Source organism: Odontomachus brunneus, unplaced genomic scaffold, assembly GCF_010583005.1.
Source record: "Odontomachus brunneus isolate Ranch 3 - 2012 unplaced genomic scaffold, Obru_v1 Obru_scaffold_012, whole genome shotgun sequence".
NCBI classification, from domain to species: Eukaryota; Metazoa; Arthropoda; class Insecta; order Hymenoptera; family Formicidae; genus Odontomachus; species Odontomachus brunneus.
This window is the reverse complement of record NW_022639462.1, coordinates 1,879,086-1,892,909: the sequence shown is the minus strand read 5'-3', so window position 1 is coordinate 1,892,909 and position 13,824 is coordinate 1,879,086. Positions and strand designations below refer to the sequence as shown.

The 13,824-nt window shown below is 39.9% G+C and overlaps 2 protein-coding genes across 3 annotated transcripts in view; one reads left to right on the top strand and one right to left on the bottom strand.

Annotated features, from left to right (window-relative positions):
- Positions 1-9,217, top strand: part of LOC116840822 — a 66,515-nt gene extending 57,298 nt beyond the window's left edge. Inside the window, exons 8-11 of the mRNA XM_032808053.1 lie at positions 273-1,234; positions 1,852-4,387; positions 4,483-4,638; positions 4,828-9,217. Coding sequence (XP_032663944.1) covers positions 273-1,234; positions 1,852-4,387; positions 4,483-4,638; positions 4,828-4,997 — 3,824 coding nt within the window. The 3' untranslated portion in view covers positions 4,998-9,217. The remainder of the gene's footprint in view (positions 1-272; positions 1,235-1,851; positions 4,388-4,482; positions 4,639-4,827) is intronic.
- LOC116840823 (probable 39S ribosomal protein L24, mitochondrial) lies at positions 9,099-10,991 on the bottom strand. Of its 2 annotated transcripts, none has more exons than XM_032808055.1 (6): positions 10,661-10,991; positions 10,430-10,571; positions 10,116-10,301; positions 9,778-9,980; positions 9,489-9,675; positions 9,099-9,276 (listed from the first exon to the last, which is right to left on the bottom strand). In XM_032808055.1, the coding sequence occupies exons 2-6, from the start codon at positions 10,526-10,528 to the stop codon at positions 9,190-9,192; spliced, it is 762 nt and encodes a 253-aa protein (XP_032663946.1). In that variant the 5' UTR covers positions 10,529-10,571; positions 10,661-10,991; the 3' UTR covers positions 9,099-9,189. The 2 variants fall into 2 exon arrangements, with proteins under 2 accessions (XP_032663946.1, XP_032663945.1); XM_032808054.1 differs by having other exon boundaries at positions 10,430-10,545; positions 10,661-10,989.
- Positions 10,992-13,824: the final 2,833 nt, after the last annotated feature.

Genomic DNA, 13,824 nt, shown 5'->3' with positions numbered 1-13,824 from the left:
TCTCTCTCTCTCTCTCTCTCTCTCTCTCTCTCTCTCTCTCTCTTCCTCTCTCTCTCTTCGTTCATTTCCTCTGGAAAAAGTGCTGATATATTAAGGGAAGAAAAAGAATTATGCTAACTTATCGATTTTTATCTGTCTAAATATAAAAACAGATGTAACGAAATTTTTTTGATACTTTTTTCTCTTAAAATGCTGATCGCATTTTTATATCACCTCTATTCCTTTTGTTTACAAAATTTGAGTGAAAACTGTAATACAATGTGCGCTTATAGGTCCACCAAAAATAGAGCAAACAGTTTTACACACCAGAAATGTCCCTACGATGGAATCGCCGCAGAGGAAATTCTCCCTGAACGGCGATCTCTGGAGACAAGACGACAAGTCCGAGCGATCCGTCAGAGACAAAATCGCCATGTTTTCGTCGCAGAGCAGTCTGGACGCGCCTTTGTTTCCCAACGCTATGGCAGCGGCGGCGGTCACGAGCAATGGCAAACGCCTCTCCAAGTACAAATCGTCGGAAGACGTTTGCTGTGACGAGAAGAACAACGGACAGAAAGACCGGTCGTCCTTCTTCGCCGACAGGACGCAGAGCTCCTTCGATCTCACCGACTCAGCTAGGACTTCCACCACACAGGACTCGACGAGAAAATACAGCCAACGAACGCCGAGTTTGCCTCAAACCGCTCAGCCGGCTCTCTTGAATTCGACAACGCCGACTTCGCGCGTCCCGAAGACGCTGCCGGTCGTTCCGCCGAAGAACGCGCCACTACCCAGTCCATTGGTGCCTTCGTATGACAAGCAGACCTTCTCGAACGCGAAGAACTACTGTACAAACATCTCCGATAACGGTGGCAGCTTGCAACCAAACATTGCGTATCCGAACATTAATAAATCTGTGGGTCCTTGCAACAATTCCAATAACTTGTCCAAGACACCGAGCACATCCTCGTTGACGCGCGCCACGAGTTTCTCAGGCTCGATGCCCTTCATGCAAGATCGAGGTGCCTTGACAGCCGACCCGCAGATCGCACGAACGAACTCACTGGCGTCCACATTTAGGCGACCTGGAGAAGATGCGAGAAGAAGTAGCCTGAATCAGCTGATTGAACAGAGGCGGCGCTCGATATCGAAACTACGCGGTCTCGTCATACCAGAGAAAGATCCTGTCCTAATCGATCAGCCTATCGTCGACTTGCCGGAAATTAAATCACGAGACTCAATATTACTGCATCAGGTAAGAGACAAATGCATCGAGGAGAGCAGATACACTCTAAATTCCTTGGAGTGAGACTTCATTCCAAAGTAGTGAAAATTGCGCCAATCGAAGTTAGAGTGAGAACTCACTCCAAACGAATGAAAAAATTGCTCGCTTGGAATGAGTTCTCCCTCGTTTGGAATGAAATTCTCGCTCTAACTTCGACTGGCGCAATTTTCACTACTTCGGAGTGAAGTCTCACTCCAAAAAATTTAAAGTGTATCGCGCCTAATTGTAAAGTTTTGTAATTGTAAGTTTCCCATCCTACATTCTCTCAATTGAAATTTTATAGATTGTTTTCAGACTAATCTTTATGTCCGGTGGTATAATTCAATTTAATTCTAGATTTGAGGCTTTCACGGCCATTGATACAATGTCTAGGTATAGCTTCCGGAATGGAGCCGTGTCTTGAATCAGCGATATGCCTATCGCTAGGTATATCGCTGATTCAAGACACGGCTCCATTCCGGAAGCTATACCTAGACATTCAATTTAATTGTTAACTCTCATTCTTTTTTGGAATATTACTAATGTATTAGGATGACGCGTCATCCTAATACGTTAGTAATATTCCAAACGAACGTGTTCTTTCCTAGGTACCAAAGGCGAGCATCCAAGACAAGTGGGGTTCTCAAAGTTCCTTAGCCAGCAACGCCAGCACGGCGAGCGCGCCCTTAAAAGCGACGACGTCTTTCAAGATGCCAGCGCCTCAAATACATTCGAAATATTCGCCGGCCTTCAAGAGAAAATCCCTGACAGTTTACGGCACATCCATGACAAGCTCCTCGATAAACGGCAGCCCGATTAAGAGTTCTCAACAGAGCGCGACTCCCACGTTCTCTGAGCCGCCGAAAAGCTTGGAAAGCATTTGCAGTCCAACGAGAAGTGACTATAGCTTCGAGTTTGCCTCAACAACCAGCTCGCCGGACGGCACACGCACCAGGCCGAAGACGGTGCAACGGAAAACTCGTATGGATTACGACGATTCCGACAACGATTCGGCCGTGAGCAGCTCTCAGAGCAGCATATCCCGCGGCTTCAGTCCGCCGATGTCTCCGGTACCGTCCGAGAGATCCACCATCTCCTCAGAGAGATCCTACATGTCCACGGAACTAAACTACCAGCGTCGACCTTTGATCGCGGACAACGTGAGCAGAAGCTCAGTGCGAGACGTCAGAGATCCGACCGGTGTCGACAAGGACCAATTCGTCGGTAGAATCGGTGTTCTCGGGGACCGAACGTACTTGCTGGAAAGATCGTCGTCCAGTAGCAGCGGCTCGAACCCGCGATCACCGCAACCTAATGAGCTCGCCTCGAGAAACTCGCAGATCCCGCAGAGACAGCTGAGGCGATCGAACAGCACCGACACCAATTGCAGTACATCTTCAACGCTCACATCCGGATCTCAAGCCAGCGCCGAGTCGTTATCTAGGCGCGTGCTGAAGCCACAGAGTGTGGAGGCGATAAATCGCAAGAACATCTTGGCGAGTGCCAGATGCCGGAGCGGCAGAGATCTGAATGGGTCGCCGTTGATCCAACGGAAGTTCTCCGACGACGAGGACGCTGCGAGAGCCGTCGAGAACGGCGGTGCTATTCACCAAAGGGTCAGCACTTCTGGAAATGAGTCCGCGAGCAAACAGGAGATCAAGATAGCTTACATAGAAGTCACAGATCCTTTCGCGGAGGACGAAGGATCGTTTCAGAAGAAGGTCACGGAGCCTAAGCTGCCGCCCAAGAGAAGCGTACCTTCACCTGCCATCAGACCACCCAAATCCGAGTTGCTGGAGCCGTCTAACGATCTGAAAATGTGGGTGCGTGCGGAGGTGAAGACCTTGGCGCGCTCCGCGGAAGAAAAATCGAATAAGTTCGACAAAACGCCCGTCGCGCCTCAAAGTCTGGACGTGTCGCCTGTGATTCACACGACGAAAAGTCGTGCTTCCATGTTCAACGAACCCGTTAAACTCGTTACAGCTCCTAATGGCGGTCTATCTTCGAAAAGCAGAACAACTGTAGAAGATACGAAGACTGCCGCAACGGAGACGGCGAAGCAACAGTGTAAAACAGCGAGCTTAACTCCCAGAAAAGGCACCGAGGATCAAAACGATCTCCTGACGATCTTAACGACGAAGAGCAGATCCAGATCGGCGATACACGTCGACGAGGGGACTTTCGGCAGATCGAAGAGTCAAATGAGTCTGGAGGACATATTAGGTGCTAAAGCGGACCCGAAGATTCTCCGCGCGCAAAGTATAGAGCCGAAGATCGAGAAGAATGGCGCGATATTGAGCCCGCAAGCGAAGTCCGCCTGGGAGCCAAAGGAAAGTCGGTACGGTAGACGGGGCTCCGCTACCTCCAATGACTCTTGGTCAGAAGAACGACCCTTCGTCTCGAAAATACCCACTTTAGGCAAAGTCAGACCTGTCGACAGCGGCGACGAGATGTCAGAGAGTATAGAAAGGACGAAGAGCGCGATGTCGAAGATACCGACGTCCCGCGGCCTGAATCGACGCAGCACCAGCGTCACCGACATGAAGAAGGCCCTGGAGAAGATCGACTCGACCAGCTCTCACCACGGTCAACCGCAGCAGCAGGCAACCAGTGGCAACGCTCACAATCGTTTTCCGAGTTTAGACAGCAGCGTGGACGAGAACGTATGCGCAATTGGCACGGAGACGGACACCGACAGATGCTACGGCGAACAATTCGGCAGTATCAGCTCGTTAGCTAGTAGCACCAGCTTGATCTCGCAGCAAGAATTAGCGCAGCTGGTGGAAGAGGCGAGTCTAGAGGAGGCGCGCGGCGCGCACGATGTCGTGGTCGTGCTGCTTCACAAGGAGAATCCCACCGGCAGTGTCGGCATCACCCTGGCCGGCGGCGCGGATTGCGAGGTGAAGGAAATCACGGTGCACCGAGTGCTGACGCACTCCATCGCGGATAGAGACGGTCGTGTGCAGAGAGGCGATAGGATCCTCAGTATAAACGGCAGGAGCACGCGAGGCCTCACGCACAGAGAGAGTATGGCGGTTTTGAAGCAACCGAGATCGGAAGTGGTCTTGGTCGTGTCGAGAGCCAAAATGGAGGAAGGCTACAGGCTGAGATCGCGAACTGCGAGTGTCGAAACCATCGTCGAAGGTAAGCGCGTGTGAATTTCCAGTCGCAGCGCCTTCTGGCGCTATTTACGACAATAGAAGACGCGGATTAAGAGAAAGAGATAAATCTGGTTTCAGGGTTAGAGACGAATGGAAGCATCGAGAATATCGCGTGGGGACCACCTTCGACCGTGGCGGTCTACAAAGACGGAGCTGGTCTGGGATTTAGTTTGGAAGGCGGAAGAGACAGTCCCCTCGGGGATAGGCCTCTCATCATTAAGAAAATATTCACCGGTAAAATTTCACACGTATCTCATCCGACATACTTTGTCGGAATGTGATTGTAACGCCGTGATAGCAAATTACGCCGATTATATCGCGATAAAAATTACGTTATACTTCGAAAAAAATAAGATAAGATAATAAGAGTATCAAGTGTGAGACTATTGTGACGGCAATCTCTATCTTTGTTTATCGTTGCAGGAGGTGCTGCCGAAAAGACAGGTGCCTTAAGAGCCGGGGACCAACTGCTCGAAGTGAACGGCAACGACGTGACACGCATGTCAAGAATAGAAGCGTGGTCCTTGATGAAGAAGCTGCACGACGGTGAAGTGAATCTCCTAGTCAGGCATCCTGCCACCAAGTCCTCGTGAAGAAAAATAATTCACGATTGGGCTGCAACGATGCGAACGGAGTGCAGGAATGTGCCAAGCAAGCGACTGCATAATTTTCTCGATCAATATTCGTTAAAATAGGCATAATGATTAATAACATACGTTAATTTGTTGTTCGAGAAATATAAAATATTAGATTCGATTTTAACGCAAGAAGCTATTCCTTATCGGGTTTGGATCATCGTTGTAGAAGCTTGTTCGAAGACGAATCTAAACATGAGAAAGAGAGAGAGAACTCGTGAATCACAGTCACGAGGTTTGCATAACTTCTACAAATTTTAAGATATCGCTTTGTAGTCAAAGTCGAATATCAGCATCGCCGCAATTGAAGAGACAACGTATTCTACGTTTTTCAAATGTCCGAACTACGAATCAAATAGCTGTCGTATATATTCGCCGGCCTGATGATTACGTAAAGTTATCCACCATATCTCAATTTAACTCTCAATTAAGCAGAAAGCGAGAGAATGTGCACGACGCAGGTCTACAATTTGCTAATTTATTTCGCCTTCCGATCAGGCGCCCTGTAGGTATTATACTTTTAGCGGATATCATCCTGTACGTAATTAGCAGTAAAATAATGTATCGTTCGAATGCGAGTAAATTTGCGGTACAATGTAACGGTTTCATGCGATTATATTTTCATACTTGGAGATGCGGAACGCATGAAAGATGAAAGAGGAATTAAAGATGAAAATTTCCGATTTGAATGAATAATTCGAAACGTAGTTATGTGTGTGAATTACGACTACATGCAACGATTAAAAAATAATGAGCGACTTATCACACACGATATGTAATCACGAGCATTTCATTGAGACGCGTGTCAATTAGTCTCTCTTAATGACGTATTTTTTAATGAAATATGCGCTTGAAAATTTCGATACGATGTATGCCATACGCAGCGAACCGTAATCTTATTCAAATGGAGTAGATAGGCGTGTCAATTGTTCATTTAGGAGCAACGTGTCGATACGTCGTTCGTACGACATTAATTACATAGTGCCGGCCGTGCAGTAATAGTTTGAATTAAGTTTGCGACACGAGCGAGTAGTGCCGAGATATAATTAAAATACAAGCCTGATTGTACGAATCCTTTTAGTAGATCGCTCATTTTCGATCGATATCGCCGTGTAGCCACCCTATCGCTTTACTATAGGTTCCTGTTAATTTACTCTTTAAGGCACACACGAACGAGACAGAATATTTCTCTTATAAAATCGCAGTTACACGCTGTTCGTGGAACATGAGTAAAACACGCGTGTATAACGCAAAGGATATATTATTTCAGTTCTCTAAACATTAACACGAATAAGACCGTACGAATAAGTTTCCTACACAAGCAATTTTGCCGCCCTGTCGCAGCTACTAGCAATAATTGATGACCTTGTGTGTCACAGCGAAAAAAGAATCGCTGATCGCTATTAAAATTTAAAATTTAATCAATTTTTCAATCAATTTTTTTAAGTTCATTAAAAACGATGAAAAAAAGAGAAACAGGAAACAAAGTATCTTAATAAAGCTGTGTACTCGCGAATACACCGGTTGCGGCATTTCTTTGCAAAGAATGCTGGAACAGGCGAAAGTCGCGACACTGTCCACACGATTTTTGCCTGTTTCCTAAAAGAACTTGTGTAAAAGCTAATCTACAATACGCGGAGTAAATTTTGCGTGAGTTAGAAAGGAGGAAATAAAAAGAAATTATTTCGCTCATAAATAAAGAGAAATTATTTCGCTTATAAATAAAAAGAATTTATTTCGCTTACGCCTATGCTTTAACTCCCTTACACCAGAAGTATTTTTCTTAAGAGAAATACTTCCGGTATAAGGCAGCTATAGACGTGAGCGAAATAAATTCTTTTTATTGCTTACTCCACTTTTATACGCCAAGCTTATTGTATACGAACCTTAACAATTATGTTATAGGATGTAAAATGTGGCAATCTGCGAGTATATCCATTGCGGTACATTGCATATAATCGAAGAATTTGTTTCTGAATAGAATCTCACGCACTTATTTTTGCAAGATAAGAATAACGCATTACAGAGTCGCGAAATATTACTGATGTGGGATACGTAACCACAAAATTTTCATTTATCTAACATACAAATTTTTAAGGCCACGTTCGAAAGTAAACTCTTCGATTACATAAGGATATTTCCAAGCAGGCGTCATATATGCCTCAGCATTATGATTAGGATTAGTTGAATGATTTTTATCTTTACGCATATCGTAAGGAAATCGTTAAATAACCTAGAAAATTAATGTTAAGGCATATATGTCATTTTTTCCGTACGCGCGATAAGGATGTAACAGAACGGAATATGCACCAAGGGTGCTTACCATGGACGAGGTCTTCGGAAAGGCCTGAGTTGCGTGAGAAGCAGAAAAAATGGCGAGTAAGAAAAGATCCGTTGTGACTCCAATTATCTTCTTTCCCTCCGGGAGATTCATGTCGTTGCTAAAAAGAAAGAGATAATAGACTTTATTCCCCGCCATTGCGCATCTTCTCTTCCGTAATTTTCGTCATTACTATACATACCTATATCGATCATAAATTTAGAGCCTGACGTGCATCAAACGATAAGAGAAAAAATATTTCGCGTTGAATCGCGCGGGAGACGCATTATTACTCGCGTCGATTGCTTTTTCGATTTCGCACTGGGATCTATTGAACTCTGATTTATACTTGTCTTATATTCCCAGATAACATAAAATCTTCAGAGATTATTCTGGGACGTTCTTAGGATGTATGAATATCATTAGAATGTCTTTAAAACGTCCTTTGAAGATTTGTGCTGTATGAGTTGAGCTTGTATGTACAATCTGTACAGCACAAATGTCTTAAATATATGCCAAAGACGTCCCAGAGATGTGTAATACGGAACGTCTTAGGATGTATTTTGGACATTTGTGCAAGCATGCCTTTTGGTTGTGGGATTTATTTCTCTTTGACTCTCGTTTATGTCTTGGTATAATTACTCGACTATAAGTGGACCATTATTGTTACCTTCAATTATTCATCAAAATCGCTCCGTGAGCAAACGAAAGAAGTTCGGAATCCCAATGCGAGGAGCTAGACAGCTAAAAGCAACCGTGAAGACTGCGCGGGCGGATCAAAGTGATCGTTAACCGACGACGAACATGTCGCCACCCGTCTCTACATGAAGTTAGCCATAAACAGGCGTAGATTCTCATTGGCGAATTAAAATCGAGTTATGACGGACTGCAAAGTTCGATTGCAAACCAAATTCAAATTTGTTTTAAAAGTTTGAGGTTGTGATATAAAGTTTTATCGTTCATCGATTCGTTTAATTTAAAAAGCAACTTGATAATTATTTGAATAAGTTTCTACTGCTCTTCATATGCTTCGAGTTTCTGAAACAGTACCCTTTCTGTTATATTCTTACGTCTATTGTTACTAAATTTCTAATATAATATGTGTATGTGTGTATAACAGGAGAAACAGAACGCGCGATATACGAGTGTGCGCACGAGTGTATGAATCAATTAGTTTATTCTACATCGCAATTGGAATTACATAATTGAACCGAGCTAGGAAAAAGAAGTGTCATATATATAATATAACAAATATTATTATTAATATAAAGGTATATATATATACATATATATTGGAATATATATTTAAACATATAAATTACTTTTGGATCTGCATTTCTTAAAATTCGTGCTGTGATATACACGTGAGTGTCACGATTTAGCGTAAAACAGCTATTGATTTAAAAAGAAAACTAATCAATATTATTACATATTTTTTAAACCACTGTAAATTCATAAATAAAGTATTCAGCTATTTGCGTTCGTATTGTTTAATGTTATAAATATGCTTTTTTACTGCATACTCTTCTACTACACATGTAAAACACATTGTAAACAGGGACACTATAACTTATACTAAAGACATAGAATTTCTCGTGCAACACACGTAAAAAGAAACAAAAATAATTCAGATGAGTCAGATTGAATCCAACCACGGAAACAATCCTTTTCATTCGATATGTAAGAAAAAAGAGAATTGTTTTCTTACGTATGTGTTATATTGAAAAATGACTATGTTCCAATCTTTTTGTGTGTTCGTTTAATATATTTATTAAATACTACAGTTGTACATTAAAAATCGTAATAACAGCAAATTGTACATAGAGATGATCAATACCAATAACATTTCTTTGGAACACGATCTTCTTTAATACCCATGTTCTCCATAATGTCCATCTCAAAAGTCTTTAACGCTGGCTACGAATGAAAAAAATGCTATTTGATAAATTTATATGCTAATAGTACATTTCTTATATTACAAATAGCAAATTTGTTATTTTAGATATTGTAATGAAATATATCGATTTAATGCATTAAACTTTTCAATAACAGAATTTATGGATATAAATAACGGAATTTGTGGATATAATACACTATAAATTCGAAGAAATATTCTGCACCTTACGTACCTTAAAAGTTACTTTTAGTACATCAGCACTAACTGTATCCTTTGGTTGTTCTTTATATAATTTGGGACTTTTATAATCTTTCGTTTCCATACTGGAATGAGGAATAGGAATTATTCTACCAGTTCTTGTAGATATGCGTACATGGTTGCCATCTTCTGTGTATCGCCATTCTATTGACGTTCCTTCCCTATAATGATTGAATTTATATTATGAAACACACATATTTCTCACGTTATTGATGTTCATAAATCCTTTCATAAAGTAAGTTTCTCAAGTAAATAATAATTACATGTCCGAAGGATCAACTAATTGCACATCTGTGGTTACTAGTAATGGTTGTTCCCGTTGTATGTATAAACCAGGAAAGTTTTTTTCCTTCATGATGGAAGTCAACTTTGTATTAAGTCCTTCGACTATAATCCAATTCCTTTCTTGATAAATATCTTTCACAATTCCTTGCTTTCCTTTATCTTTTCCTACTAAAACTTCTACCTGTATAATTATGTAAAGATATTAGTCTAATAGTATACAATATCTTATAACTTATACACTACATTAATATTCTTAAAGAATAATAATTTCTTCTGTTTTGCAAATTTAAATTTATAAGTACAAAGATTGATATACCCTATCACCACGAAAAAAAGACCATTTCTTGATGGGTTCAACATGGATATATTGCATGTTGCGGCCACGTTGATTATCGCGACTAAACTCTGTAGTCCATGGACGATGTATAGAATAATAAAATCGTCTTCTTCCAACTGCACGTGGCAAATAATTGGGCTTTCCACGAGGTGTCTTCCAAGTAAACTAATCATATTGCATAAATTAATAAGAAATACATGTATTCAAATTGATAGAAAACAGAGTGGTAAGATATCAAATATAAGAGTGATAATGCTGTATTATTTTCTAAATAATTTAATAATTGTTTATACCTGTTCCAATGTCCGTTTAATATATGATTCTGGTAAATTTGCATATTTCTTTGACCATTCTCCCACACCACGTTGTAACAAGCATGATATTAATCTCATTTTTGCTCTCTCCAAATCTGTTAAAATTCAGATGTATCTAATTCTAATTATTAAGTTTATTATTTTCAACTGATTGTGTCAAAGTTTTGTTTCTAATTTTTTTTAACATACGTGGCTGTTATATATACATACGTTGTTTCAACTACTTTGAAGATTGTCCTGTTGTGAGATTTATTTTTTTGTAACATATAATTTGACGTATCAAATGCGTAAAAACTTTTATTTCTTAATAATGACGCTTTATAACCAAATCTAACCTCTTATGGCCATTTTCACCATCTCCGATTATCTTAACCGGCTAATTATTCTGTTGGAACTCACCAATCGCACTTGTCGTTTAACAAGATTAACCAATTACCGTGCACATTTAACCAGTAGTTAAGGTAACTGGAAATGGTGAAATGGCCATTAAACTCGTCAAAATAGGGAGCGTCCCGATTGACCACGGTACGATTGGACACAACCAACCGATGAAAAAATTATCTAGTGAATACTAGGTCGAACCAATCATTACAATCTGTGTCCAATCGTATCGTGGTCAATCGGGTTCCACCCGTCAAAATATAGCATCAACGAACTTTGCTTTTCAAGTAGTACGACTCAATGACTTTGTTTACATGGCAGCTTAAAACCGGTTTAGTAACTACCGTAGTTAGTGAACTCTTGAATCCGATTGGAGTATATTTCTAGATCTAAAAGAATATACCAATCGAATGCGAGAGTTTACTAAATACGGTTGTTACTAAACCGGTTTTGAGCTACCGTGTAAACTTAAGAGACGTCTACATTGGAAGTAAGAAATTGACCAACCATAGTCGAATGTGAGAAGAATAATCAACTATAATTGGTCAATTTTTTATTCTTCCTACTTCTTACTTCCAATGTAGACATCCCTTAAAGGGACGTCTACATTGGAAGTAAACAGTAAGAAGTAGGAAATAAGAATAAGAAATTGACCAATCATAGTTCATTATTCTTCTCACATTCGACTGTGGTTGGTCAATTGCTTACTCTTACTTCCTACTTCTTATTACTTACTTCCAAGACGTCCCTTTAGACTTTTTGCGTTCAGAAAATAAAAAGGATCCTACACTGCTTGACACACTAGCGCTGCCACTTATTACGAGAGCAGAAGAATGGTATATACCGTGGTTGCTTTACAACAAGAGATACAAGTCGACACAAGTATCATCCTATCTTTGTTACTCACTAAATGTGGAACAAAGATAGAATGATGTTTATGTCGACTTATGTCTCTTATTAGAAAGCAACCTGTATATGTCATCCTTCTGCTCTCGTAATAAGTGGCGGCGCTGGCGTGTCAAGCAGTGGTTGTCTCTCTCCTGAAGTTGGGACGCGTTCCGAAATCTACAAAAAATCGGTGCATAAACCTTTTATGACTCCTGCACACAGGACATGGTAATGCTTGCTACGCGGCGGAAGTTCGCACGACAGCCAATCAATATGCTGTTTTCCGTAATAACCTTCTAGCTCTTACGAAAAAACAACATATTGATTGGCTGTCACGCGGACTTTCGTCGCGCAGCAAGCATTACCGCGTCCTGGGTAGCGATCATGTAACTTTTCCCCTACGGCGAAAACGTGAAAAGTGAAAAGTTTCACGAGTTGAACTCGAGATAACTAAATTCAGCGAAGCGTAGAAACGTGAAGCTTTTCACGTGAACATGTTAGCCATAAAATGTGCTGGCGGAAAAGTGAAAATCTAGTGACATAATGAATACGAAATATATTATGCTACTGCTATGATGAGATATAGGAAACATAACAGTCCTAAGATTATAGCGATGTTTTTAAGGTTATATATTCCACAGCCGATGGATAGCTGATTTAGTCGATATTGGCTGCATTCAGTAGACTCAACAGTTGAGACATCTGTTTCCGATGGATCGAACTCCGCTATGAATTTTCTACTGGATTCGTTTGTGATATCGCTACTAGTAAAGATGGCTACTTCTAATGTATTACTTTAAAATAAAAGCGGATAAGGTTAAGTTAAGAGTAGTTTGACAGTAAAATTAAATTTGAAATACTTACGAATAATTTATAAAACAACATTGCATTATAAAGTTAAGTTATGTTATTACAGGAAATCTATACGTTCATACAGGACCTAAGCAGAATAGCTATCTTGTAAACTTACGACAATGTGTAATACAGTTTAATTATTGTTAATTTAATATTTTTACATGTATAAGTATGTATAAGTATTTCTTACACTTATAAATATTTCTTGTAAATGTTAACAAAATAATATATATGATTAAGGTTTAAGGATCGATTGTTCCAACTTCTTGGTAAGTTAATTGATAGTTAAATTATATCTCTGTCTTTGTTTTTCCTTCAAATTAAGTAAAGATAAACATATGATTTAATACTTAAAAACAAATATGCCTTACATTTTTATTTTAAGGCATAATTGTTTTTAACCATTAAGTCAGCCATTAGTTTAAGCCTTTACAGATATTATACTAGTAATAACAAAACAATAAATCAAAATATTTTTTATGCCAGTAATGTCAGTAATACATGCAAGTATATTACAAAAAGAGAGGTTAGATTATTAATAATAATAAATATATTACATTAAATTATTTCGAATAATAAAATTTATTATTATTCTTACATACCTGATTGAAGACGAGTATGAAAATCAGCATTTTCTATTATTTTATATAACTCTCCTTTATATTCATATATTTTTTCTATGACATCACTTTTCTCACTAGACGTCGCCATGTTAGATTGTATCACTTTCCGCTCAAATAGCGTAAATGAAAACCGCTACAAAATATGGCGTCCGCTCCCTCAACTTGTTGAGATGTAACAACTGAGCGGAGCGTCATTCTCATCAACAAAACGTATTGTATTGATAGAATGCGTCGCTGTGTTGATATGCATTGTCGATATTAAGACTATCTAATAGAAAGTTACTATTTAATACGCGTATCAAGTGCACGATGTAAACCAGGCCATTGACCTAGTTTATATCGTGCACTTAATACGCGTACTAAATAGTAACTTTCTATTAGATAATCTTAATATCGACAATGCATATCAACAGCGACGCATTCTATCAATACAATACGTTTTGTTGATGAGTATTATACTAGCTTAATATACCGTTGTTTATATATATCATCGATATTAAGATTATCTAATAGAAAGTTACTATTTAGTACGCGTATCAAGTGCACGATGTAAACTAATAGCGAATTCGGTAGCTTGCACTAGTGCGCACTGAGTGCGCATTAAGGCTTGTTTACAGTACATTCTTA

Excerpts from the sequence above, each read along its gene's own strand:
- LOC116840823 (XM_032808055.1), bottom strand. The coding sequence starts at position 10,528 with ATGAGATTAATATCATGCTTGTTACAACGTGGTGTGGGAGAATGGTCA. Across the intron at positions 10,302-10,429 it reads TTAAACGGACATTGGAACAG|TTTACTTGGAAGACACCTCG; the intron begins GTATAAACAATT and ends CAATATGATTAG. Across the intron at positions 9,676-9,777 it reads TTAGTTGATCCTTCGGACAT|GGAAGGAACGTCAATAGAAT; the intron begins GTAATTATTATT and ends CAATCATTATAG.